The sequence below is a fragment of the Lepidochelys kempii genome, chromosome 14 (genome assembly GCF_965140285.1).
Source record: "Lepidochelys kempii isolate rLepKem1 chromosome 14, rLepKem1.hap1, whole genome shotgun sequence".
Classification (NCBI taxonomy): Eukaryota; Metazoa; Chordata; order Testudines; family Cheloniidae; genus Lepidochelys; species Lepidochelys kempii.
The window spans coordinates 44226170-44253676 of record NC_136393.1 but is presented as its reverse complement, the minus strand read 5'-3'; the positions used below and the strand labels follow the sequence as shown (position 1 = coordinate 44253676).

The following is a 27507-nucleotide window of genomic DNA, read 5'->3' as shown; positions in this document are numbered from 1 at the left end:
CACTTCATCGGATGCATACTTATGCTCCAATAATTGGTTAGTCTCTAAGGTGCCACAAGTACTCCTTTTCTTTTTGCGAATACAGACTAACACGGCTGTTACTCTGAAACCAGGACCAAGAGCAATTTCTGCTGGCCCAGCTGGGGGAACTGGACAGGGAGATTGGGAAGAAATTAAGTGAAAATGCCACCAACTTTTCCAAGCCAATATCTTGTCTCAACAAGCTGATCAGTGAGCTGCAGGGGCAGGGCCAGCAGCCAGCGAGTGAATTCCTGTAGGTGAGACTGTTCCAGCCACCCAGACCCCTGCACAGAGACAGGACAGCTCCTGAATCCTGGGCGCTGGAGTCCGGCACTCAGAGATCACAGCGTAACTCAGTGTGTGCATGGCAGAGACGGGAATTATTATTGTTCTTAGCAGAGTTACAGACGTGCAGATGTTAGAGATGAAAAGCCCCATTCACTCAGAGAATCCATGGCTTTGGGGCCAGGGCAGGGTCTCGATTTCCGGTGTTTGTAAAATCCCTTCTGATCCTTGTTGATGCCTGCCGGTTACCGTTTCTCTGGTTTGCTTGTGTTCCCTAATTCTTTCCCTGCAGTATTTACTGTCCCTGACTAGTCTTTGGCTGCCTCCCCCTTTCCATTCCCAGGACAGGTTGGTTTATCCGCAGACCCCTTAGGGAGCCACTGGCTGATTCTCATTCCTGCACTCAGCGTTGTCAGGGCTGTCAGAGGCTGGTGCTGGCCTTGAGTTCAGTGGGCCAGACCCAGCCAGCCATTTTTATGCAGAACTCCCCAGTGTGCTGAGAACTGCACGGATAACACATGTATCCAGGTGGTCTGCTGGGCTGGGGCCTTTCACGGATTGGATTCTGCAACTGCCAGCACATGGTTTGCTGAAATCTCATCCCCTGATGTTGCTGCAAACTCTGATCCCTTCCCCCATTCTGCATTTGCTGAAAGGAGGATCTAAACTTACCATGCACAGAGCCATCGCCCCGTATCCCAGAGTCCGACAGCCCCATCAGGGGCCCCACTGTGAGACATATTAGACCGAGCGCTCTTTTCTCTCTTTTTCCCCTCTAGGACGTCAGAGGCACCTCGACCAGGCACGTGGCTCCTTCTCAGTGCCCCTCACACTTCTTGAGACTGGGCAGGGGCTTGGCCACGAGGTGAAAGCCACATCTCCCCAGGGCACCTCAGCACAGTGTGGACAGGAGCCACATTTCCGCTACTTTCACTTTGTTCAAGTTAACCTTGAGGTTCTCGCCCTGTGAACAAAACGGTGGGTTTACCCATCCCGTGGGAAAGATTATGAACTTGTTACATCCCTGGGGTACTGGCTGCCTGTAGACACTGGGGATATAATATGGGCCTTACACTGCTAGCTCTCTGCTTACCATCGGCGCTGACTTTTATTTTTCCCTGGGAGTGCTTCACCCCCGCTACACCCTGAGGCCACACCCCCACTATGCCCATCCCTGAGGCCCTGCCCTCACTCCGCCTCTTCCCACCCCCACTCTGCCTCCTCCCCTAACGCCTTGCCCTCTGTCTGCCTCTTCCCACCCCTGCTCCAACCCCGCCCCGAAGCCGGAGCCAATCTGCAGCTCGCTGCTCTCCGCCCTCCCCCAGGCACCTCCCCCAGCCACCAAACAGCTCATTGGCAGCCCCGCAGAACAGCTGTGGCTGGTGGGTGCTGAGCTCCCCCTGTATTTTTTCCGTGGGTGTTTGAGCTCTGGAGGACCCATGAGGTCAGCACCTCTGCTGCTTACAAACGTGGGACCGAGCAGTGACCTAGTATAAACAGCAACATACAGTGAGACTTAGCCCACGTACTGCTGTTAATGGACAAGTCCGTGAGGCCTAAATTTACAACAGTGGCCTAATTTGGGGTGTCTCAGTTTATCTCCTCGAAACACAGGACTTCAGGGCACGTGTTCCACCCGCATTCGCAGCTGCAGCCGGAGTCAGTGGGCGCTGCCGGTGCCCAGCCCCTTGGAGAACCAGCCCCTCAGCACTTAGCTCAGTCCCCAAATTTGGACCCTAAATCAAAAGACATTCTTGCGATTTGGACCCAGCCCATCATTGTGCTCTGGCTCCTGTGCCGGCTAGAGTGGCTGTTTGTGCCTCCTCCCCAGCAGCTGCAGGCACAGGGAGTGCTCCTGGGAGGGGCGGGAGGGAGTGGGGATGGGGCATGGACAGGCTGGAGGAGGAAGGGGAGGAAAGGGACAGAGGGGTGTGGCCAGGGTGAAGCTGCATCTCTTGTACTCTGCACCCTGGCAAAGCCCCTTAGGACCATTAAACCAGGGATGCAGCTCTGGCTGGAGCTCAGGACTCGCCAAGCTGCTGCTCAGGTCTGCATTGGCCCTTGCAGCCAGTGAATAGGGGGCCCATTGAACCAGCCCTCTCCCCGCCTCAGTTTCCCCATCTATACAATGCCTGTGTGTCTCTTCGCATTACAGTCTGTGGAGGATGAGGGCCCCAGGGTGCTGAGCTCTAAGCAGATGCTGAGCAAATAGACCTAGAAAGCTTACGATTCGGTGTCCTGATCCTGAAAGGTCTCAGCATCCCAGTGATGCCAAAGGGACCGGAGTGGGGAAAGTTACAGCCACCATTTACTGCGAAAGGGGCAGAGCAGAAAAAGGCCACCGCAGCTGTCTGACTGAATGTCTCTAAGTAACCAGCTGCACACGGTGCATCTGACAGCCAGGGGACAGAAATTACAGGTACTATATGTACCATGCCAGTCTCTTTCCTTTCCGTAACCCTGTACCAAAGCACTGAATCTGCTCTGCTCTGCAACGCTGAGTGAAGACTCAGGTACCTGAGACAGCAGCAGGGGAAAGGTGTTTGAGGGATGCCTGCAAATCTCAAGCCGCGCGGAGACCAGCAAAAGGGCAGCACTTCACTCCGCTGAGCTGCAACGTCTAGTAAGCACGTTGTTAACCTGCTGCGGCGCTGGACCCGGGTAACTAGCTGCATCCGCAGCAGCATCTCTGCGCAGCACGGCTTCCCCGCCACAGCTGAATTCCCTCGCCGTGTCCCCGATGGCGGCTTCCCAGACTGCCCCAGGCCTCCTCCGTCTGTCCCCACATCCCCTCCTGCAGCCGCAATGGGCAAGTGGCCTGAGAGGTCTCTGTTTATCCCACACCACGTACCCTGCAGGCCCCTAGTGCGAGCTCCCCTCACATCGGCTGCCCTCGGGCATTGGGTCCCAGCCCTCACGTGGGGGACGGGAGCTTGGTCTCCCTGCAGTCCCTGGTCTCTCTGCCGGGACGGACAAACAGGGAGAAAATGGGAGCAGGCCTTGCTGGGCGTGGTTGTGTGACAGGGTCACCTGCCCCCTAGGGCCCAGGCTGAGATCCCAGCACATTCCACAGGCCCCTGAGCCGCCAGCAGATGGACTCTCAGCCTCCGTCCCTGTGGTGGTGGGGGAGGCTCTGGGTCATTGCCCTGGGGGAGCTGCTGCGGGAGGGAGGAGATTTAGCTCCTCACAGACAATTTTAACGGTTCTAAAGCTTCAACTTTTTGAATCTCAGTGTCAAGTGTCATTAATTAGTTCTGGCCTGACCAAAATATTGTCTGATCCCCCCAGAATTTCCCACAACTGTGAAAATTTAAATTGGAATGAAATGCTTAAAACCCAGATTGTTGTGCAACGGTGAAAGTTTAAATCAATAAATATAAAAATTGCTTAAAATAAACATTATCTGTCAAAATTTTATATTATAAAAAATGTCTGCCAAGCCTGACTATCACTCCTTAGACACACAGCTGCTGCTCCTCCAGGTTCATCCTCACAGGGGGCTGCCTCAGTGACCCTCCCCACCAGCACAGGGGCTGATTGGAGGCCGGGAGCCCTTTGGGGTTTTAATTACAGGCTAATTTCACTGAAAGTTACCTGTCAGGGGTGTGACTGTTCATTTTTTCACAAAAGCCTCCCGGGGTGAAATTGGTCGGGTTCTTCCTGCCCAGCAAACAACATGAGTCACTTTCAGGCAAGGAAACACCCCCTTGCTGCTGCAGGCGGGGAATAGTGTGAACTCAGGAAATGGAAACAAAGCCTGTCCCACTGCCCGGAGGGAGCCATGGCTGCAGCGAGCCCCGTGGAAAGTCTCCAGGAGGAAGCGACATGTCCCGTCTGTCTCGAGTATTTCACAGACCCTGTCACTCTGGAGTGTGGGCACAATTTCTGCCGAGCCTGCATCGCCCAGTGCTGGGAGGGACCCGACACAGCCGCCTCCTGCCCTCAGTGCAGAGAAACTGTGCAACAGAGAAACCTCAGGCCCAACAGGCAGCTGGCAAATATCCTAGAAATCGCCAAGCGGCTGAGTTTCCAGGCAGTGAAGGGAGCAGGAGGGGGCGAGGTGTGTGGGGAACACCAGGAGGCTCTGAAACTGTTCTGTGAAGAGGATCAAACCCCCATCTGTGTGGTGTGCGACAGATCCCGGGCTCACCGTGCTCACACGGTGGTTCCCATACAGGAAGCTGCCCAGGAGTACAAGGTAGGGAGTTGCTGCCCAGTCTAATGGGTAATAACTTGGGATGTTAATTACAGCTTAATGGTGTAACCCTGTCATTCAGCTGTGTGTAGCCTTCACTTCATGAAAGCTGATGGGGGGAGTTACAAGCTGTGGCTGGTATTACTGGTTGTATCACAGTGTTTATTGTTATTTGCATCCCCTGGAGACCCCAGATGAGATCTGACCTCGATTGTGGGGGCCTTGCACAAAACCCAGTGAGGGCCAATCCCTGCCCCGAGTCATTTACAGTCTAACTGGACAAGACAGACAAATGGTGGGAGGGGAAACTGAGGCAAAGTGAGAGGAAGTGACTTGTCCAAGGTGACTCAGCAGATCAGTGGCAGAGCTGGATTTAAAAACCTGCTTTTCCAAGGCCCACTTCAGTGCTCTAACCACTAGCTACTCTGCCCCTTTCAGCAGCACTGAGCAGTGATGAAGTACAGACAGTAGGAGGAAAAGACTCCTTGATACAGTTCCTAGGCCCGGCAGGGAGAGGAGGTTTCCCACGGGGATTGTGAATTCCTGTGCTGCTCCATGAGGGTTAAACTCAGATGCTGCCGGCCTGCACTAGAGGAGATCACTGGGCTGAACATGGTGTGGGACCCCAAGCACCTTCAGTCCACACCCACAAGGGCTCCAGTCAGTGCAGGTCCATGCCACTGGGATCAGACTTATCTTCAGCAAAACTAACCCCTGGGCAGTGCAGACCTGTGTCAGTCTGACCTGTTCTCGTGTGTTCATGGGCAAGGACCAGCCAACGTGGTTCCGTTCGTCCCACCAGGCAGCCCTTTGAAATCTGCCAGAATCCACCACTTCTGGGGTCTTTGCTAGGGACTTTGGGGTCGCTACCCAGAGGCCATTGCAGGGAAAGGGGCTAGGACAGCACTAGGACAAACCCCAGCTGTTCCTAACACAAGTCAACACATCTAATGGGGTTTGCCCTAGTCCTTACATCAGTGCTGTCCAACCCATCCCATCCCCCGGGGTACAAGGCTGAAAGTCAATGGAGTTGGACTCCTTTGAGCATCCCAGCCTACATGGCTGCCCCCGGTGGCTTCTGGGATTGGTATCACTGTTTGTTAAATCTTCTCAAAAATAGCTTTATAGATTCACCGCCATGGGACACCAGTTTTCCACTGGTTCCACTCAATGGAGAAAGTGGATGTAAAAACTTCAAACAATCTGAATACAAAACACGGTCAATTTCCATAAATAAGCTTTCATTTCCTTGGTGTCTCGGATGTCCTATCTCTAGAAAGACTCACTGTTGTATACAATATTGTTGTTGGTCCCGGGATATTAGAGAGACAAGGTAGGTGAAGTAATATCTGCTCATGGCCAGTTTCTGTGGGTGAACAACAAGCTTTCAAGTTTATACAGAGCTCTTCTTCAGGCCTAGGAAAGAGTACGTTCCCCAGAGCTGAGTTGTGTGTAAGCTCAAAAGCTTGGCTTTCTTACCAACAGGAGCTGGGCCAGCAGAAGATATTGCCTTACCCACCTAGTCTATCTAGGAAGACTGACTGTTATCTTGAATTTTGGGTGGGAAAACACCTCATCCACCCCCTACAACCCTCAAAATAAACCCACGAAATCATTTCTGTTTCTCAGGAAAAAATACAAGCCCATTTGAAGACTCTGAGGGAAGAGAGAGAAAAGCTGCTGGGATTGAAAGTGACTGGAGAGGAGAGAAGCCGGGAGTATCTGGTCGGTGCCTGTTCTTCGCCTGCTGGGACATGGAGCTGGGAGGGATGTTTATTGGTAGATTTCTCTGTGGGCTTGTGTGTGTTTCTCCATGATCATGGGATACTGTGTGTGTGTGTGTGCGTGGGCGTGTGCATATCAGAAATGTTCTCTCCCTGGAGAAGGACAACAGCATCTTCTGCAGGATCTAAGATGCATTTTCGTTAATGAGTTAATTACTACCCCTTGTGGCTTTCACAAAATTTCTCCCAAACCGCACTGACTATATCCCGGTAGACATGGAGACAGCCCTTGCAGAGAGATTGGGCCCAAATGGGAAGCTGTAAGAAAATCCTCTCCTTTGTGATCACAGTGTAGAGTCAAGTGTCAGGATGTGAAGAATGGTGGGTTTGGAACCTCAGCCCACAGAGACTCTCATTACAACCCGACCGCTCTCCAGAGCCAGCAGGGGAGGGGCTAGTGGAACTCTGGCCTACCAGCGGATCTGCCTACGAAGCTCCTGATTGGAGCAGACGTTCGGCTGCATGAATTACGCCAGCAGGAGTCACGGGAAGTTGTCCAAACAACTGAGTGAACTCCCGATCTGCTGCTGGACTGGACCCTGACGCTGGCTTGGCCCTGGAGTTGTTCCTGACTCAGGTTTGACCTGCAGTACTGCTGTCTGACTTTGGTTTGACCCTTCACGCGGCTGCCTGACTCCGACTCCAGTCCTGATCCCCCGTGTGACTCCAGACACTGATTCTGGCTCAGCCTTTGGCACGACTTCTGAGCTCGACTGTAGCCCCAACCCTTGGTGAGATCCTGACTTTGACTCCAGCTCTGACTTCGGCTGTAGTTCCTGACTTCTGACTGCAGCTCTGAGCACTAGGCCTGTCGGCTCATGGCCTGGTCTCTACACAGATGTGTTAGAGATTGTAAAGAAACTCGCTCTTGTAAGACTGTATGAAAGGTCAACAGTCTCCATCCATGTTCCTGACCAGCCCTGTCCTTATTTCTTATAGAAACAGACAGAAACTGAGAGGCAGAAGATTGTGTCTGAATTTCAGCAACTGCGGGAGCTCCTGGAGGAACAAGAGCGACTCCTGGTGGCCCAGCTGGAAAAGCTGGACAAGGAGATTGTGAAGATACAGAATGAAAATATCACCAAACTCTCAGAGGGGATTTCCCGTCTCAGTGAGCTGATCAGTGAGATGGAGGGGAAGTGTCAGAAGCCAGCAAGTGAATTCCTGCAGGTGAGACTGAGCTAGAAACATCCCAAATCCCAACACAGGGACAGGACAGCTCCTGAAGTACAGGCACCGGGGTCCAGCAGTCAGAGATCTCAGTGTAACTCAATGTGTGCATTGCTGAAATGTGAATGACTATTGTTCTTTGCAGACTCACAGACACATTGATATTAGAGATGGAAAAGCCCCATTAGCTCAGTGAAACCATGGCCCCGGGGCCAGGGCAGGGCTGATTTTCCCTGTATTTGCAAAATCCCTTTCCTGGAATCCCAAGTGTGTTTCAGGTGGGGTTTTTTAATCTGAGATTTTTTTAATTTCTCTCTCTCCTCTCTCTCCCCTCTAGGATGTCAGAAGCACCTTGAGTAGGTACGTGGCTCTCTCTCTCACTCCCACACATACTTGGCAATGCTGGGAAAGAGCATGGAGATGATGTTAGCACCGATCTCCACAGCAACGTATGTTGGGAAGGTCACATTTTGGATACAAATCTCTCAGATAAACTTAATCCTGATGTTCTCACCCTGGTACAGAAGACTCTGGAATTCTCCATTCAGTGGGAAAGACTGACCTCAAGTGTTTCCTCAAGATATCACATCCCTGAGTGACTGGCTGCCTCAGGATTGTGGGGATGGAATATGGGCCTGTCACTACTGGGGCCCTGGTTACCATTCAGCCCAGGGCAGCAGTGGTCAAGAGTCTTTCCCACCTGAGTCTTTCCCAGCCTGAGGGTTGTTAGGAGACCTGTGTGGAATGAGCTGGGGAGGGGGGAGGTCTCAGTCTAGATCCTAGTGGACAGATTTCTACAGCACTTTATATAGGAACATCCTGTCCCTCAGAGAATGGAAGCCAAGGAGTGAATTGGCCATGGAGACTCAATTCCCCTTTTGTCCCCAGAGCTGATCTCTTCAGACCAGAGCTGAAGAATATTAATGAGACCTTTGAAGGGAAGATTGTATGGCCATGGGCTGTGTTGCACTTGCTCTGAGGCTCGGAGAAGTCGAGGAATTCTAACTCCAGGCATATTAGAGCAGCGACTCACTAGCCAGAATTTATAATGAGTCACACAATGAAATATAATCACATGAAATTGTTTCTCTCCAGGTGTGAGAAGGGGAAGTTCCAGCAGCCAGAGGAGATTTCTCCTGAACTGGGAGAGCGAGTCAGCGATTTCTCCCAGAAAACTATTGTGCTAACGGAGACTCTGAGGAAATTCAAAGGTACCTAAAATGGATCTAGGAATGGAAATTGGGATGAGCCTCTGAGACTGTGGGAAGAGAATGGTGCTGGTCAATTGGTTCACACTTAGATGATGCTTCTATTTAATTTTTGGGTGAGATGGCCAGACATTTGTGTCCAAGACACTCAGGTTGATTAATTCAAACCTTTGTTTGCACCAGAAACTTGCTTTTCAATTACAGTTACAAAGTAAGAAATGACTCATCGACTTTAAGGTCAGAAGGGACCATCATGATCCATCTACTCTGACCTCCTGCACATTGCAGGCCACAGAACCTCCCCACCCACTCCTGCAATTTACCTGTAAACTCTGGCTGAATTACTGAAGCCCTCATATAATGATTTAAAGACTTCAAGTTACAGAGAATCCATAATTTATTCTAGTTTAACATCGGTAAATGATATGTGCCCCATATGGCAAAGGAAGGCAAAAGACAAAAAACAAAAAAAATCCCCAGGGTCTCTGGCTATTTGACTTGGTGGAAAATTCCTTCCCTATCCAAAATATTGTGGTCAGCTGGACACTGAGGATTTCAGCAAGACCCAACAGCCAGACACCTGGGAAAGATTTCTCTCTCACTCAGAGCCCTCCCCGTCTAGTGCCCCATCACCAGCCATTGGGATATTTGCTACTAGCCATCGCATATAGAAAGAAGTGTTGGTCAGTTCCCTTCTCCCGGACCGTAGGTAGGTCATGGGGCATTTCTCCTTCGAAGCTCTGATCACCCCTTACAATGTCTGACATATTATACACATCCAAATTGCATATTTACTAGTTCTTTTCCAATCACCTTTGAGTGGTATGAATATTAAGTTCCTTATATAGGTCACACACTACACATGCATGAACATATCATTGGCAGGGCTTTTTTTGTTCAAGCTATTTTCATGTTATTGTTCTCTTCTCTGATTGGTTTATTCCCACTGATTATGCAGGTTTCAGAGTAACAGCCGTGTTAGTCTGTATTCGCATGGTCTCTGTGTGTATATAATGTCTTCTGCAGTTTCCACAGTATGCATCCGATGAAGTGAGCTGTAGCTCACGAAAGCTTATGCTCAAATAAATTGGTTAGTCTCTAAGGTGCCACAAGTACTCTTTTTACTGATTATGCACACGCCACTTTGACCCTTGTCTCCACACAGGGGGTATTGGACTTTGCTAACTTCTCTGTGGCTGGATGCACAGCCCCCCTCAGCCTAGCTCCAGCCCCTCAGTGCTGCCCCCTCACTGCACAGCCTCCCTCAGCCGAGCTCCCTCCAGCCCCTCAGTGCTGAACCCACTGCACATCCCCCCTCAGCCTAGCCCCTGCCCTTCAGTGCCTCCCCTCACAGCCAGAGCCAGAGCTTGTCCCTATGTCCTGGTCAGGAGGCAGAGGAGGTTCCCACCCACCCTGGGATAACCCCTGCCTGGAGAGGGGTGCCCTGGTCACAGTGAAGGGAAGGGAAACCCTGCTCCACTGAGAGACCCCCATTCTCTGCTTCCCACATCCTGTGACACAATGGGGGATCTCCCATGTAAGGGACACAGACAGGGGATAGACATGGGGTAAGTGGTGTAGAGATGGGACACACACACACAGACACTCATCCTCCCATCAGACATATTATTTAAACAAGAAAAATAAAAAACTAGTGACAACAAAGCACTGAAATATGGTTTTAGGATAAATATTTATTTCAATGCCCCCATCCCACAGAAAAAATATTGACTGCGGCAGTGAGGTACATTCAAAAACACTAACGTGAGTTGAGTTTATTACTATTATTTATTAACGAGCTAGGTTATGGTTTTTTCAGTGTGGAAAATTGTGTGTTATTTTACGGGTTGAATGATGACTGAATGACATAACCCCCCGCCAGTGTCCGTCACTAACTCCGGTAATTTTGTCAAGTGTCCGTCGCACAACATGATGCTGCCAACCCCTGGCCAAAGGGACCAAAGTGGGTAAAGTTACTTTTCTGCCAAAGTCTTTGTATGATCTGGATCTAGGGTACGACAAAAGGCAGTGAGTGAATGAGACAAACCAACTGGAGTCTGAAGGGTGGGAGGGGATGAGAAAGGGAAATGTAAATCTCTCTTGCAGATTGTGTCCTGGGATGGTTGTGAGGCTGCAAAGACGTTGGTCTTATTGAGATTGAAGTGTTCTCCGACTGGTTTATGAATGTTATAATTCTTGACATCTGATTTGTGTCCATTTATTCTTTTACGTAGAGACTGTCCAGTTTGACCAATGTACATGGCAGAGGGGCATTGCTGGCACATGATGGCATATATCACATTGGTGGATGTGCAGGTGAACGAGCCTCTGATAGTGTGGCTGATGTTATTAGGCCCTGTGATGGTGTCTCCTGAATAGATATGTGGGGCACAGTTGGCAACGGGCTTTGTTGCAAGGATAGGTTCCTGGGTTAGTGGTTCTGTTGTGTGGTATGTGGTTGTTGGTGAGTATTTGCTTCAGGCTGGGGGGCTGTCTGTAGGCAAGGACTGGCCTGTCTCCCAAGATTTGTGAGAGTGTTGGGTCATCCTTCAGGATAGGTTGTAGATCCTTAATAATGCGTTGGAGGGGTTTTAGTTGGGGGCTGAAGGTGACGGCTAGTGGCGTTCTGTTATTTTCTTTGTTGGGCCTGTCCTGTAGTAGGTGACTTCTGGGAACTCTTCTGGCTCTATCAGTCTGTTTCTTCACTTCTGCAGGTGGGTATTGTAGTTAGTGGTTCTGTTGTGTGGTGTGTGGTTGCTGGTGAGTATTTGCTTCAGGTTGGGGGGCTGTCTGGACACAAATCAGATGTCAAGCATTATAACATTCATAAACCAGTCGGAGAACACTTCAATATCTCTGGTCACTCGATTTCTGACCTAAAAGTGGCTATCCTTCAACAAAAAAACTTCAAAAACAGACTCCAATGAGAGACTGCTGAATTGGAATTAATTTGCAAATTGGATACAATTAACTTAGGCTTGAATAGAACTGGGAGTGGCTGAGTCATTATACAAAGTAAAACTATTTCCCCTTGTTTATTCCTTCCCCCCCCCTCCCCGCCCCCACTGTTCCTCAGACGTTCTTGTTAACTCCTTGAAATGTGCTGGAAATGGCCCACCTTGATTATCACTTCAAAAGGTTTTCTCTCCCCCTACCCTACTCTCCTGCTGGTAATAGCTTATCTAAAGTGATCACTCTCCTTACAGTGTGCATGATAAACACCCATTGTTTCATGGTCTGTGTGTATATAAATCTCCCCACTGTATTTTCCACTGAATGCATCCGATGAAGTGAGCTGTAGCTCACGAAATCTTATGCTCAAATAAATTGGTTAGTCTATAAGGTGCCACAAGTACTCCTTTTCTTTTTGCGAATACAGACTAACATGGCTGCTACTCTGAAACCTGTTATAAATAAGAAAGCCTGAAATCTCATCTCTTTTCTCCTTTCCCCTGCCAGACACTCTGCCGTCTGCACTGGAATCCCTAGGAGCACACAGACAGGGTGAGTTTGCAGCTGGAGATTGTCTTTACATTAGGAGAAAATTCCAGTGAAAACATCTTCCTGAGATTGTAACGAAAGTTACCAACCAAATCAACAGTGGCCATGACACACACAGCCCTAAAAATAACCCATTAAACAGCGAGGAGATCCAGGGGCACTGGAACATGGGGGCCCAGGGGGCCAAGCCCACCCACTTTTGAACATGGGCATAGTTTGGGGGCAGGGGGCCGTGTTGGCCCCCCACACTGCAAGCCTTGGCCAGGCGTGGAGCATCGCAGCGTTGGCTGTGCTTCATGGAGGGGCGGCTGATCAACTGCGCCCTGTGTAGTGCAGCTTCTTCCTGGTGCTTCTCCCTCTCAGTGGCCCCACCCCTGCTCCTCTTCCCCCCGGACCCTCCCCCTGCCCTGGGTGGTGCACGCCGGAGAGTGGGGACATGGGAAGGTGGAGGGTCAGGGGCTCTCCATAGTGGCCACGGCTCCCAGCCTGGCCAGAGACAGGGCCTCAGCAGGAAGATGAAGAGTGGGGCAGGGCCAGGGAGAGGGCAGGGCCACAGGCCCCCTCCCCAACTTCTGCCAAGGTGCCGGAACACAAATAATCCTGACACCAACCTTAGTGCTGAGTTCATACCCATGCTAATGAACAGAAACACTCTCCCTGAGCAGCACCCGAACAGAGCTCTCTCTCCTGAGGGCTGACACATCCCTCTACTTTATCCCAGTGCAGGGGGGTCTCCTCATCGCCCTTCTCCAACATCCTGCCTTTCCTCTGGGCAGGGCTGGGCTCTCTCATTGGAGCTGCTCCCTGCTTCCTGGATTGGGGAGATGCTCTTCCTCTGATGCTGCCAGCTCCTCCCTTCTCTCTGGGCTGGTGATGGGGCTACCCCACCCAATGCCACCTCCTACTCTCTGGTGTTAATCAGCTCTTCCCCAATGCTGCACCTTCCTCTCTGTTCCCAGCCCTTGGAGTGGAGGCTGCATTAGGGGAGGGAGGTTCCGTCTCAGATTCAAAACTGTACCTGCTTCCTCTGCTCCCTCCCCACTAAAACCTTTCTTGGTGTGTCTCTCTTGCTGGGAATGGAGCAGAATCAACAGGGGTAGCTGGGAGCTGAAGCTTATGCAAGCAAATGGGAAACTAATGAAGTGGGTCTCCTTACAGAGACTGAGGAAGTGCAGTGACATCCCTGCTCAGTCTCAGGTGCCCAGGACAGAGGCAGCTCCCTGGGATCTAGGCCTGTCCCAGCCAGAACAGGGCTGCTGGGGAGTGTGAGAAATGGCCCCAGCCTCCCCCAGGGCTGAGCTCTGCCCCTAATGCTCTGATTCTCTCTCCCCAGCGAATGTGACTCTGGATCCAGACACGGCTGATCCCCACCTCGTCCTGTCCGAGGGTGGGAAAAGTGAGATGGGGAGACACGAGGCAGCGACTGCCCAACAACCCTGAGAGATTTGACACTGAGCACTGTGTGCTGGGCTGTGAGGGATTCACCTCGGGGAGACATTGCTGGGAGGTGGAGGTAGGGGGTGGGCAACGCTGGGCTGTGGGGGTGGCCAGAGAGTCTGTGGGGAGGAAGGGACAGATCAGCCTTAGCCCTGAGCGAGGGATCTGGGCTGTGGGGCGGTGGGGGGATCAGTTCTGGGCTCTCACCTCCCCTGTGACCCTCCTGCCCTGGAGCCGGGCCCCCAGCAGGATCCGGGTTTGTCTGGACTGTGACCGGGGGCAGGTGACATTTATCGATGCTGGTGATGAGGCCCCGATCTTCACTTTCCCGTCGGGCTCTGTCCCTGGGGAGAAAATCCGCCCCTGGCTCGGGGTGGGGCCGGGATCCCGGCTCCGACTGTGCCCCTGAGACCCATAGCAAAGGGGGAACCGGAAATCAGCCTCTCTAGCCTCACAGACCCCAGTCTCTATGAGGGGGAGGAATGGAGCAGCCATGGGGGATGATCTGTAACAGGTAGGGGAGGAGAGTGGGAGAGACACAGGAAACTAAATGGATCAGAAGTGCGGGTTAGAAAAATGAATAGAAAAGGAGAGTATGAAAAGAAAGGGAACAGAGAGATTTATGACATGTTACTGAAAGTGAGACTGTAATTTAATAATTCCCTGTATTAATTCCTGGCCATTGGTGCTATTTTGGTGCCATTAAGAAAACTGTTCTCGTAGCTGGGGATCTCCTTGCCATGCTGTGGTTATTAAGGCTCCTTCTCGGCTCCTTTTACTTACCACCTTTAGTTACTTACTGTAAATAAAACATTACAAACAATTCTTCTTGTTTGTTCCGCTTGAATGTCCCAGCTGCAGTTGTCGGGGGCAGAGCCGTGGGATTTGCTTCTTGACTTGGTTGTGTCCCCCTAGATCCCACAGGGAATATCGCACCTCTAGGAGGAGAGTTTGGGGTTTTACTGGGATGTGTCACTCTCCAGTCTGTGCTCTGTCTCTGTCCTGTGCACGCCCATGTCAATCTGGAATTGCTCAGCTGTGCGCTGCAGAGAGATGACTGGTTGCACAGGGTGCAATCCACAAAGGGACTTGGTGTTGCAATGCTGAGCGTCACAGGGCCTAGTTTGTAGGCAACCAGAAAATCACACTCTGCAAAGCTGAGTCAGGGGCCTGAACCCCCTAGACAATGTGTGGGCATCAGAGGCACCTTACAGTGCCATTCACAAAAGCCAGCTCACTCGGCGGGGAGCCATCTAAGCAAGACAAGGGGAGATGCTGACAAGGGGGGAGGGGACAAGGGGGGAGGGGTGGCCTAAGCCCTGCCCCCTCTCACCGACAGGTGCCTAAACCGGGGCTGCAGGGGGGCGTCGGTCTCTGCTCAGCCGCCCACAGACGGGAACCTAGCGCCTGACGGTCAGTGGCTCAGGCTCCTACGGCCTTTCTTGCTGGAATGAGTCAGGCACCTGCCTCGCTCCACACAAAGTGTGAGTGTGGGGGTGGGGAGAAGGTGGAGGTGGGTTTTTTGATGTCACCTGCCTTATAACTTTCACCCCCATGGTGAGAGCCCTCAGGTGGCATGTGGGAGATGCAGGTTCAACTCCACTGTCTAGAGTAGCTCACAAATGTGAATACCAACCTCAGGGCAAACAGTTCCAAACCAGGGTACAAACCCCACGCTAGGTACCAAATGTGATCCTCTCAAGCACCATAACAGCCTGAACATGGAGTCACAGACAGTCCCCTTGGGTTCTCCGGTCTATCTTGCTGCTTTTCTGCCTCCTCCCCTGCTCTATCTCCCTGCTCCCCCTCCCGGGGCTGCCACATTCCCAGCAGCAGAGTCGGGGCAGCTCCTGGCCACAGGTATCTATGGTTAAAACCACCAGCTGCTCTATCCTGGCCACAGAGAACGGTGGAACAGGAGACAGCCTCTCCCCAGCCCAGGAAGAACCATTAATAGAAACTTTCGCACCCCAAGGCAAAGGGAGCAGGAGGTGGCAGCCCTGGAGGGAGAGACTCTTATCCAGAAACAGGGAGAAGCATCCAGGAAAGAGCCCCCCTCAGCCCAAGGCAAAGGGATGTGGCAGCCTGAGGGGGAGACCTCTCCATTCATGTCTCCAGAACCCACCTGGTCAGAGTTAAGGGGGTTTGAATGCTGGGCACTGAGAAGGTTTCTGTTTACTGGTGTGTGTATCCCAGACCTGGTGAGGTGCCACCGGATTGAAGAAAGGGGAACCCAATCTTCTGAGCCCCAGGATCCCCAGATAATTCAAGCCTCTGGGACCGGAACAGAGTTGACCCTCCATACTCCCGCATGCTTAAACGCACCATCTCCCAGAACTCCACGCCAAGGTGAGAGCCCGCTGGTTTCAGCAGAATTCCCTCCGGAGGCGCGCAGTGGTTGTGAAGCATTTGGCTCTGTCTTCACTAGACAGCAAACCGCTGCCTGTGGGGTCACCTGCGAGCGCTGGGGAGAGAGATCTCCCAGCACTCCTGGTCAACCAGGTCGACGCTCAGAGCCTGTCTACACTGGTGCATTACAGCGCTCAAACTTGCTGCACTTGGGGTGGGGGGTTTGTGATTTTTGACACTCCTGAGACAGCAAGCTACTGTGCTGTAAAGGCACTGTAAAGGCTGCCATCACCAATAATAGCATTAAGTCATCAGTGGCTCCATTTCACCTCCAGAGTCTCCTTCTCAATGCCTAATTAGGTTACCTCCTGTGGGAACAACTTCCTGATGAGATAGACAACAGGGTGTTCTCCTCCTCTGACTTGTTGAGATAGCACTGCTCCGAGTCTGCCATCGGACGCATCTGTTTGGAGAATAAAGGGCTTTGAGAAGGCTGAGTGGAATAGTACAGGCTCCTGGGTCAATGCCTCTTGTCGTGCCCTAAATGCCTTGTCACAGCTTTTGATCCAATAGACCCTTTTGGCTGCAGTGTCCTTAACCTGGTCTGTCAAAGCGGCAGCCGTGGTAGGATGAACCGTTGATAGTACCCCGCTATTTGAATAAGCCACTAGACTGGCTTGTTAGTGAAAGGGACAGGGCAGCCCACTAGGGCTTGGAGTTTTTCCAACAAAGGTCGTAGCTTCCCCTTCCCCACCCCACAGAATATGATACGTAAGAGACATCATGGGTGGCCACTTGACACTTGGTTGGGGTGGCCATGAAACCCAGCTGTCACTGCAGATGATGATATTATCAATGTGTGTGGCTGTGTAGGACCCATGCGGCCGAAGCACTCTGTCCATCAGCTGCTGGAAAGTGGCAGTGACCCCAGGAAGTCCAAAGGGCATGGTTTTAAACTTTTGTACTCCATCATTGGCACAGGAAGTTTGATCAATTGTGGAGTTGTTTGCTTTTAAATGTAACGTTTATTTATTTATTTTTTTACATTATTAAACCTGTTTTTGTTTGTTTGCTTACTTTATTCATTATTATTATTGTTGTTGTTGTTTTGTTTATTATTATTATGATTATGGACATTAATATAACTTCATAAAATGTCGGTGAAAGACTAACCTGGATAAATTTCCCACAAAAAGCTAATTTGAATAATTGGTAAGCAATAGAGTAATTGAGTTTGTTCAGTCTGGAGATGAGAAGACTGGGGGGTGGGGGGGACATGATAATTTTCAAGTATATGAAAAGTTGTTACAAGGAAGAAGGAAGTAAATTGTTCTCATTAACCGTGGAGGATAGGACAAGAAGCAATGGGCTTAAATTGCAGCAAGGGTGGTTCAGGTTGGACATTAGGAAAAACTTCCTAACTGTCAGGGTAGTTAAGCACTGGAATAAGTTGCCTAAGGAGGATGTAGAATCTCCATCATTAGAGATTTCTAAGAGGCAGGTTTTTATTCTTTTTTGGAAGGGTTAGTGTAATTCTGTAAAATGTGGGGAAATGCTAAATTGGATAGATTGCACACCAAAAGCTACTTTAAAAAACTGGTAAGCAATAGAGTCGTGAAGTCAGAGTTTAAGATCAGAAGGGACCACTGGATCCTCTTGTCTGATGTTCTGAAGAGGATGTTGATTTCTCTCAGCCTTCACTTTGATGACAAAGTGAAATAAAAGGTAAGAAAATAGAAATGCCTAACAAAAATATATATTTATTTCTCTTTCGTTTTTAGAGAAACGAGATAACGAAATAAGTAAGTATCATTATCCTTCCTCTGACAAGAAACTTTTTGTTCCAATTTGGAGTCTCATGTGGCTGTTTCTTTAACTGTGGTGGAGTTGTTTGCTTTTAAATTATTATTTTTTAATTGTTACAATAGGAAATCTTTTTTTGTTTGCTTGCTTTCTTTATTACTATCATTCTTTTGGGGTGTGTGTTTTTTAATGTGTCTTTATAAAATGTGGGGAAAGACTAAACTGGATGAATTTTCCACAAAAAACTAATCTGAAAAATTGATAACCAATACAGTAGTAAAGTAGGTAGTGGCCAAGAAAATATGGCCCAGGAGGAATTGTGGGAAGGCACTGGAGGACTATCAGCCCCTGAGACGATTAACCTCCCTCCAGACGGCAAAGTGGGCATGTAACCAACCTGAATTAAAGTGGTACTTGGGCTAAAGCCTACACTTAAAGTCTTGCCAGCTAGCCTGAGTGTAAAGCACCACCAGTCTTGAGTCAGAGTTTTTGTGCTTGTGCAATAAACAGATTGGGGCAACAGCCAGATCTGATGCTGGCCTAACTCTGCAGTGAAGATCCACCCTGGGAGAGAGACACTCATGCAACCCAGTGAAGCTTCTGATGAACTTATAACTTGATTTTTCCCTCAGTGTATTTGTTTGTACAATATTGACTCATGCAATACCGGTTCAGACTCGCTCTCCTCTCTAATTTTGTGGCTGGATTTAGCATGGAGAAGATCTGTGGCACCTATAAAAGAAGGTAATTAAAGATCATATTTTATCAACATCCAGATATCTGTTCCCATGAGGCAATGTGCCTCTTTCCTTGAATGTGGGAGTGGATGTGATATGTAAGGGGACTGTTGCCCCCTTACTAAATTCAGTGGGGGGGGGGGCGGGGTTGGTTGGCTAGCTCCCAGTACTAAAAGGGGAAGGGTCTATGGGAAATCAGGACCCTGAGACTGATAGTCCCCAGGAACAATGGGGAGAGGCCAATGCTCCAGGTCAGCATGAATGACAGGGTGGGCAGGCTAATCAGAGTCAGGAGGCCAGGGAGGTCCCATCCTCTGTGCGAGCTGGATTTGCCTGGGTCAGACAGAGTGAGGCCGAGCTAAGGAGAAAGCAGGGGCCCAAGCTAAGTTGGGGAGCAGAGCTGTGCCAGATCCAGAGGGACCAGAAAAGAAGCCCAGAGAGAGCAGACCCTGTCCTGGGAGCAGAGCTGCAGCCCCAAAGCCAGAGGCACAGCCCAGAGAGAGCAGACTTGTCCTGGGACAACAGTTTCCTTCTATGGTTCCTTCTATGATTCCAGTTTCCTTCCTAACACTGGGCAGACAGCCAGTTCCCTGGCTCCCAAAGCATGAGCAGGCCAGGTGGCTTCCACCAGCTTCTGATCTGCCGGTGCCCCCCTCAGTTTGAAAATCTCTGTGCTAAATGGAAGGCAGAAATCGGGGGCGGGTGGGGGGGCATGAGCCCCACTTGCACACCGGCCCATTTTCCTGCTCCCGCTGGCTTTGCACCCTGGGTGGCTGCCCCTCTCACCCTGCACTACTTATGGACCTGTTCCTGTGGCAGGGGCCAAAGGCACCTTCCTCTACGAAGCTGGGAGGGTTGGCACCATTGTAATCACACACATGGGGATGAGCAGGGAATGGACAAAAATCACAAGATGAACCAGATACATTATATAATATAATTTTGAAACCTCCGCTTTTTTGGCGGGGGGCGGGAGGTGGGTGTCAAACCCCTGCTTTTTGATTGTCTCACGATTTTTAACTTTTGGGGTTGTTAACACTGGACAGGGTGGGAATAGAAGAAACAAAAGGAAAATATGTCAAAGCAAAACAAAACCAACAGAGAGTCCTGGAGAAAGGGTGAAAACTAGATATGAAAACAATGAAAGGAAAACACTCTGAAAAGGTGAAACAGCCAGAGGCAGTGAGAGGGGAAAGAATGGAGACCATGAGGGGGAATGATCTGTGGGTATGTCTACACTACGGAATAAGGTCGAATTTATAGAAGTCGGTTTTTTAGAAATCGGTTTTATAAATTCGAGTGTGTGTGTCCCCACAGAAAATGCTCTAAGTGCATTAAGTGCATTAACTCGGCGGAGCGCTTCCACAGTACCGAGGCAAGCGTCGACTTCCGGAGCGTTGCACTGTGGGTAGCTATCCCACAGTTCCCGCAGTCTCCGCTGCCCATTGGAATTCTGGGTTGAGATCCCAATGCCTGATGGGGCTAAAACATTGTCGCGGGTGGTTCTGGGTACATATCGTCAGCCCCCCGTTCCCTCCCTCCCCCCGTGAAAGCAAGGGCAGACAATCATTTCGCGCCTTTTTTCCTGAGTTACCTGTGCAGACGCCATACCATGGCAAGCATGGAGCCCGCTCAGGCTATGTCTCACCCTATGTCTCCTGGGTGCTGGCAGACGCGGTACGGCATTGCTACACAGTAGCAGCAACCCCTTGCCTTGTGGCAGCAGACGGTACAGTACGACTGGTAGCCGTCATCGTCATGTCTGAGGTGCTCCTGGTCGCCTCTGTGAGGTCGATCAGGAGCGCCTGGGCAGACATGGGCACAGGGACTAAATTTGGAGTGACTTGACCAGGTCATTCTCTTTAGTCCTGCAGTCAGTCCTATTGAACCGTCTTATGGTGAGCGGGCAGGCGATACGGACTGCTAGCAGTCGTACTGTACCATCTTCTGCCGAGCAGCCATGAGATGTGGATGGCATGCAGTCCTTCTGCACCGTCTGCTGCCAGCCAAAGATGTAAAAGATAGATGGAGTGGGTCAAAACAAGAAATAGACCAGATTTGTTTTGTACTCATTTGCTTCCCCCCCTCCCCTGTCTAGGGGACTCATTCTTCTAGATCACACTGCAGTCACTTACAGAGAAGGTGCAGCGAGGTAAATCTAGCCATGTATCAATCAGAGGCCAGGCTAACCTTCTTGCTCCAATAAGGACAATAACTTAGGTGCACCATTTCTTATTGGAACCCTCCGTGAAGTCCTGCCTGAAATACTCCTTGATGTAAAGCCACCCCCTTTGTTGATTTTAGCTCCCTGAAGCCAACCCTGTAAGCGCCCCTCCCTCCGTCAGAGCAATGGCAAACAATCGGGCATCTGAGAGTGCTGTCCAGAGCACTCACAATGGAGCACTCTGATGGGGCTAAAACATTGTCGCGGGTGGTTCTGGGTACGTGTCGTCAGGCCCCCGTTCCCTCCCTCCCTCCGTGAAAGCAAGGGCAGACAATCATTTCGCGCCTTTTTTCCTGAGTTACCTGTGCAGACGCCATACCACAGCAAGCATGGAGCCCGCTCAGGTAACCGTCACCCTATGTCTCCTGGGTGCTGGCAGACGCGGTACGGCTTTGCTGCACAGTAGCAGCAACCCCTTGCCTTCTGGCAGCAGACGGTGCAATACGACTGGTAGTCGTCCTCATCGTGTCCGAGGTGCTCCTGGCCGCGTCGGCTGGGAGCGCCTGGGCAGACATGGGCGCAGGGACTAAATTTGGAGTGACTTGACCAGGTCATTCTCTTTAGTCCTGCAGTCAGTCCTATTGAACCGTCTTATGGTGAGCGGGCAGGCGATACGGACTGCTAGCAGTCGTACTGTACCATCTTCTGCCAGGCAGGCAAGAGATGGGGATGGCTAGCAGTCGTACTGTACCATCTTCTGCCGAGCAGCCATGAGATGTGGATGGCATGCAGTCCTTCTGCACCGTCTGCTGCCAGCCAAAGATGTAAAAGATAGATGGAGTGGGTCAAAACAAGAAATAGACCAGATTTGTTTTGTACTCATTTGCCTCCTCCCCTGTCTAGGGGACTCATTCCTCTAGGTCACACTGCAGTCACTCACAGAGAAGGTGCAGCGAGGTAAATCTAGCCATGTATCAATCAGAGGCCAGGCTAACCTCCTTGTTCCAATAACAACGATAACTTAGGTGCACCATTTCTTATTGGAACCCTCTGTGCAGTCCTGCCTGAAATACTCCTTGATGTACAGGCACCCCCTTTGTTGATTTTAGCTCCCTGAAGCCAACCCTGTAAGCCGTGTCGTCAGTCGCCCCTCCCTCCGTCAGAGCAACGGCAGACAATCGTTCCGCGCCTTTTTTCTGTGCGGACGCCATACCACGGCAAGCATGGAGCCCGCTCAGCTCACTTTGGCAATTAGGAGCACATTAACCACCACACGCATTATCCAGCAGTATATGCAGCACCAGAACATGGCAACGCGATACCGGGCGAGGAGGCGACGTCAGCGCGGTCCCGTGAGTGATCAGGACATGGACACAGATTTCTCTGAAAGCATGGGCCCTGACAATGCATGCATCATGGTGCTAATGGGGCAGGTTCATGCTGTGGAATGCCGATTCTGGGCTCGGGAAACAAGCACAGACTGGTGGGACCGCATAGTGTTGCAGGTCTGGGACGATTCCCAGTGGCTACGAAACTTTCGCATGCGTAAGGGCACTTTCATGGAACTTTGTGACTTGCTTTCCCCTGCCCTGAAGCGCATGAATACCAAGATGAGAGCAGCCCTCACAGTTGAGAAGCGAGTGGCGATAGCCCTGTGGAAGCTTGCAACGCCAGACAGCTACCGGTCAGTTGGGAATCAATTTGGAGTGGGCAAATCTACTGTGGGGGCTGCTGTGATGCAAGTAGCCCACGCAATCAAAGATCTGCTGATATCAAGGGTAGTGACCCTGGGAAATGTGCAGGTCATAGTGGATGGCTTTGCTGCAATGGGATTCCCTAACTGTGGTGGGGCCATAGACGGAACCCATATCCCTATCTTGGCACCGGAGCACCAAGCCGCCGAGTACATAAACCGCAAGGGGTACTTTTCGATAGTGCTGCAAGCTCTGGTGGATCACAAGGGACGTTTCACCAACATCAATGTGGGATGGCCGGGAAAGGTGCATGATGCTCGCATCTTCAGGAACTCTGGTCTGTTTCAAAAGCTGCAGGAAGGGACTTTATTCCCAGACCAGAAAATAACTGTTGGGGATGTTGAAATGCCTATATGTATCCTTGGGGACCCAGCCTACCCCTTAATGCCATGGCTCATGAAGCCATACACAGGCAGCCTGGACAGTGGTCAGGAGCTGTTCAACTACAGGCTGAGCAAGTGCAGAATGGTGGTAGAATGTGCATTTGGACGTTTAAAGGCACGCTGGCGCAGTTTACTGACTCGCTTAGACCTCAGCGAAACCAATATTCCCACTGTTATTACTGCTTGCTGTGTGCTCCACAATATCTGTGAGAGTAATGGGGAGACGTTTATGGCGGGGTGGGAGTTTGAGGCAAATCGCCTGGCTGCTGGTTACGCGCAGCCAGACACCAGGGCGGTTAGAAGAGCACAGGAGGGCGCGGTACGCATCAGAGAAGCTTTGAAAACCAGTTTCATGACTGGCCAGGCTACGGTGTGAAAGTTCTGTTTGTTTCTCCTTGATGAACCCCCCCCGCCCCTTGGTTCACTCTACTTCCCTGTAAGCTAACCACCCTCCCCTCCTCCCTTTAATCATTGCTTGCAGAGCCAATAAAGTCATTGTTGCTTCACATTCATGCATTCGTTATTCATTCATCACACAAATAGGGGGATGACTACCAAGGTATCCCAGGAGGGGTGGTGGAGGAGGGAAGGAAAATGCCACACAGCACTTTAAGCACAGCACTTTAAAAGTTTACAACTTTAAAATTTATTGAATGACAGCCTTCTTTTTTTTGGGCAATCCTCTGTGGGGGAGTGGCTGGTTGGCCGGAGGCCCCCCCACCGCGTTCTTGGGCGTCTGGGTGTGGAGGCTATGGAACTTGGGGAGGAGGGCGGTTGGTTACAGAGGGGCTGCAGTGGCAGTCTGTGCTCCAGCTGCCTTTGCTGCAGCTCAACCATACACTGGAGCATACTGGTTTGGTCCTGCAGCAGCCTCAGCATTGAATCCTGCCTCCTCTCATCACGCTGCCGCCACCTTTGAGCTTCAGCCCTGTCTTCAGCCCGCCACTTACTCTCTTCAGCCCTCCACCTCTCCTCCCGGTCATTTTGTGCTTTCCTGCACTCTGACATGATTTGCCTCCACGCATTCGTCTGTGCTCTGTCAGTGTGGGAGGACAGCATGAGCTCGGAGAACATTTCATCGCGAGTGCGTTTTTTTTTCTTTCTAAGCTTCACTAGCCTCTGGGAAGGAGAAGATCCTGTGATCATTGAAACACATGCAGCTGGTGGAGAAAAAAAAAGGGACAGCGGTATTTAAAAAGACACATTTTATAAAACAGTGGCTACACTCTTTCAGGGTAAACCTTGCTGTTAACATTACATACATAGCACATGTGCTTTCGTTACAAGGTCGCATTTTGCCTCCTCCCACCGCGTGAACGGATTTTGGTTGAATGCCAGCAAACATACACTGCAATGCTTTGTTCTACAGCAATAAGGCTGCCCTCCCCAGAAACCTTTTGCAAAGGCTTTAGGACTACATCTAGGAGAACCGCAAATGCCAGGGCAAAGTAATCCTTTCACATGCTTGCTTTTAAACCATGTATAGTATTTTAAAAGGTACACTCACCAGAGGTCCCTTCTCCGCCTGCTGGGTCCAGGAGGCAGCCTTGGGTGGGTTCGGGGGGTACTGGCTCCAGGTCTAGGGTGAGAAACAGTTCCTGGCTGTCGGGAAAACCGGTTTCTCCGCTTGCTTGCTGTGAGCTATCTACAACCTCCTCATCATCATCTTCTTCGTCCCCAAAACCTACTTCCGTATTGCCTCCATCTCCATTGAAGGAGTCAAACAACACGGCTGGGGTAGTGGTGGCTGAACCCCCTATAATGGCATGCAGCTCATCATAGAAGCGGCATGTTTGGGGCTCTGACCCAGAGCGGCTGTTCGCCTCTCTGGTTTTCTGGTAGGCTTGCCTCAGCTCCTTCAGTTTCACGCGGCACTGCTTCGGGTCCCTGTTATGGCCTCTGTCCTTCATGCCCTGGGAGATTTTCACAAAGGTTTTGGCATTTCGAAAACTGGAACGGAGTTCTGATAGCACGGATTCCTCTCCCCAAACAGCGATCAGATCTCGTACCTCCCGTTCGGTCCATGCTGGAGCTCTTTTGCGATTCTGGGACTCCATCATGGTCACCTCTGCTGATGAGCTCTGCATGGTCACCTGCAGCTTGCCACGCTGGCCAAACAGGAAATGAGATTCAAAAGTTCGCGGTTCTTTTCCTGTCTACTTGGCCAGTGCATCTGAGTTGAGAGCGCTGTCCAGAGCGGTCAGAATGGAGCACTCTGGGATAGCTCCCGGAGGCCAATACCATCGAATTGTGTCCACAGTACCCCAAATTCGAGCCGGCAACGTCGATTTAAGCGCTAATCCACTTGTCAGGGGTGGAGTAAGGAAATCGATTTTAAGAGCCCTTTAAGTCGAAATAAAGGGCTTCATTGTGTGGACGGGTGCAGGTTTAAATCGATTTAACGCTGCTAAATTCGACCTAAAGTCCTAGTGTAGACCAGGGCTGTGACAGTGATCCAAGGAGAGTGGAAGAGACACAGAAATAAACAGGGATTGGAAGTGAGTGCATGCATCTGATGAAGTGAGCTGTAGCTCACGATAGCTTATGCTCAAATAAATTGGTTAGTCTCTAAAGTGCCACAAGTCCTCCTTTTCTTTCTAGAAAAAATGGTGAGTCAAAAAGGAACAGTATGAAAGAAAAGGGAATGCAAGAGGGACAGAGAATTATAAACTGTCACTGAAAGTGAGACAGTGTTACTTCCTTTACTTTGTTGTCATTTTAGTGCCATTAAAAAAGCTGTTTCCAAAATCTGTAGGTCTCTTTTCCATTGTTGTGGGTATTAAAGCTGCTTCTCGGCTCCTTTTCACTCAGATGGGTATTTATAGTAAATAAAGCAGGAAAGACAATTCTGATTTGTTCCTTGTTAATATTCCAGCTGCAATTGTTGTGAGCAGAGTCATGGGATTTGCTTCCCTGCTTTGTTGTGTCCCCCCAGCACCAATAGAAAATATACCATGTAGCCTTTTATTTTATTTAAAGTGAATTGAGTAAGGTGGTGTTACACCTCCCTGGATTCAGCTTTGGTGGTGACAGTTTCAAGCTCAACAGAGTGGAAGTCACCTCTGCTACATGTTTCAGATTTAGAACCTCTAGAAACACATAAAGACCAAGGATGGCGACCGCACAGACATTCACAAAGTACATACTCACATCCTGAACGATATTCTTAAGGTCTGATGGCTGCCTTGTCAATTGGTCATTAGTAGAGGGATGGTTCCTGCAGGCGTTTCCCACAGGGAACTCATTTTACCCAATCTGCAAGCAGGGGTGCAGGTGCTCGGGCTGTGGAGGGCACCAGGATTTGTAAAGTCGGCCCTGCTCCGCTGGGATCTAAAGGGTCCTGAGGCCAAGTGGAGAGGGGGCTGTTGCAGTCAGCAGGTGCAATGCTCACCCTCCCCCCTGCACATGTCCTCCATTTTTCCCATTTTGGTTTTCTTTGGTGGAGTTTCCAGCTCAGTAACTGTCCCAACCTGTTTTTTCCTTTCTCCTGTGCATGGGGTGCAAAGATCTCCCCCCTCTTCAACTCTGCTGCTGTGCCAAGCACTCGGGGAAGTATGGTGTCGGCACCAATAGCTGAAGCTGGCACAGACTGAGGAATTTGTCTCTCCAGTCTCCTCCCCACTGCTCCTGGGTTTCACTTCTGCTGCCCTAAAATAATTGATGGGGGAGGGGAAATGAAGAAAAGCAGATGAAACTCTTTGCCAGGGACAGTGAAATAAGGTAACTCTGGGTCTGAGTTCCGTTCAGTTCCATCCAAGCTGGGAGTGAGGCTGATCCTCCTGGCAATGAGACCTCTTGGGACGGTGCTGAATTAGTATGATGTGGTTCGCAAAAAGAACAGGAGGACTTGTGGCACCTTAGAGACTAACTAATTTATTGGAGCATGAGCTTTCGTGAGCTACAGCCCGCTTCATCGGCTGCGGTTGTTTTGTGTTGCGCTGTGGTTGTTATGAATGAATGTGGTATGGCTTGACATGTCTGAATTTGCTCGAGGATTCTGGGAACAGGATTCTTCTCTTAGCATCAGTGGAAATTCACTGGCTGGCTCTATTCTGTGTGTATGTTTCAATACCAACCTTTGGAATATGTCAGTCAATATGCCAGCCCACTAGGTAAAGAAAATGCAAAAAAACATGTTTCAGAGGGGTAGCCATGTTAGTCTGTTTCTGAAAAAACAACGAGGAGTCCTGTGGCATCTTAAAGACTAACAAATTTATGTGGGCATAAGCTTTCATGGGCTGGAACCCACTTTGTCAGATGCATGAAGACAAGCGATCGGTAAGCTTGGCACAAGCTGACCTGGAGAAAAATGACCCACTTTGGAAGACATCATGCCGTCCGATGAAGTGAGCTGTAGATCATGAAAGCTTATGCTCAAATAAATTGGTTAGTCTCTAAGGTGCCACAAGTACTCCTTTTCTTTTTGCGAATACAGACTAACACGGCTGTTACTCTGAAACCTGTCATTGATAAGAGGGTAAACATGGAGTGATCTTTGGTCGGTACCTCTGTGCACTCCCTTCCAAAATATTAATTAGAGAAAATTAGTAATAAAACATCCACAGGGAATGTTTCTGGAACATGTGACTTCTTGGAGAAAAAAAGGTATAAATATTAAGTAAAGTAAATCAGGTTTAGAAAGAAGGAAACGTTCCTTAATTAACTTCCGAAGACACCTGTAATGCCGTAAGACAATCTCCGAGTAGCCAAGACTCT

The 27507-nt window shown here is 50.3% G+C and overlaps 2 protein-coding genes across 3 annotated transcripts in view; both read left to right on the top strand.

Annotated features, from left to right (window-relative positions):
* LOC140898034 (uncharacterized) overlaps window positions 1-27507 on the top strand; it is a 302273-nt gene that overhangs the window by 47016 nt on the left and 227750 nt on the right. The window lies entirely within an intron of this gene.
* LOC140898057 (uncharacterized) overlaps window positions 3968-27507 on the top strand; it is a 51790-nt gene continuing 28250 nt past the window's right edge. The window contains 8 exon segments of the mRNA XM_078848370.1: window positions 3968-4504; window positions 6131-6226; window positions 7225-7455; window positions 7793-7815; window positions 8551-8666; window positions 12123-12167; window positions 13498-13558; window positions 13560-14007. Of these exon segments, the coding sequence (XP_078704496.1) occupies window positions 3983-4504; window positions 6131-6226; window positions 7225-7455; window positions 7793-7815; window positions 8551-8666; window positions 12123-12167; window positions 13498-13558; window positions 13560-14007 (1542 nt within the window). The 5' untranslated portion in view covers window positions 3968-3982.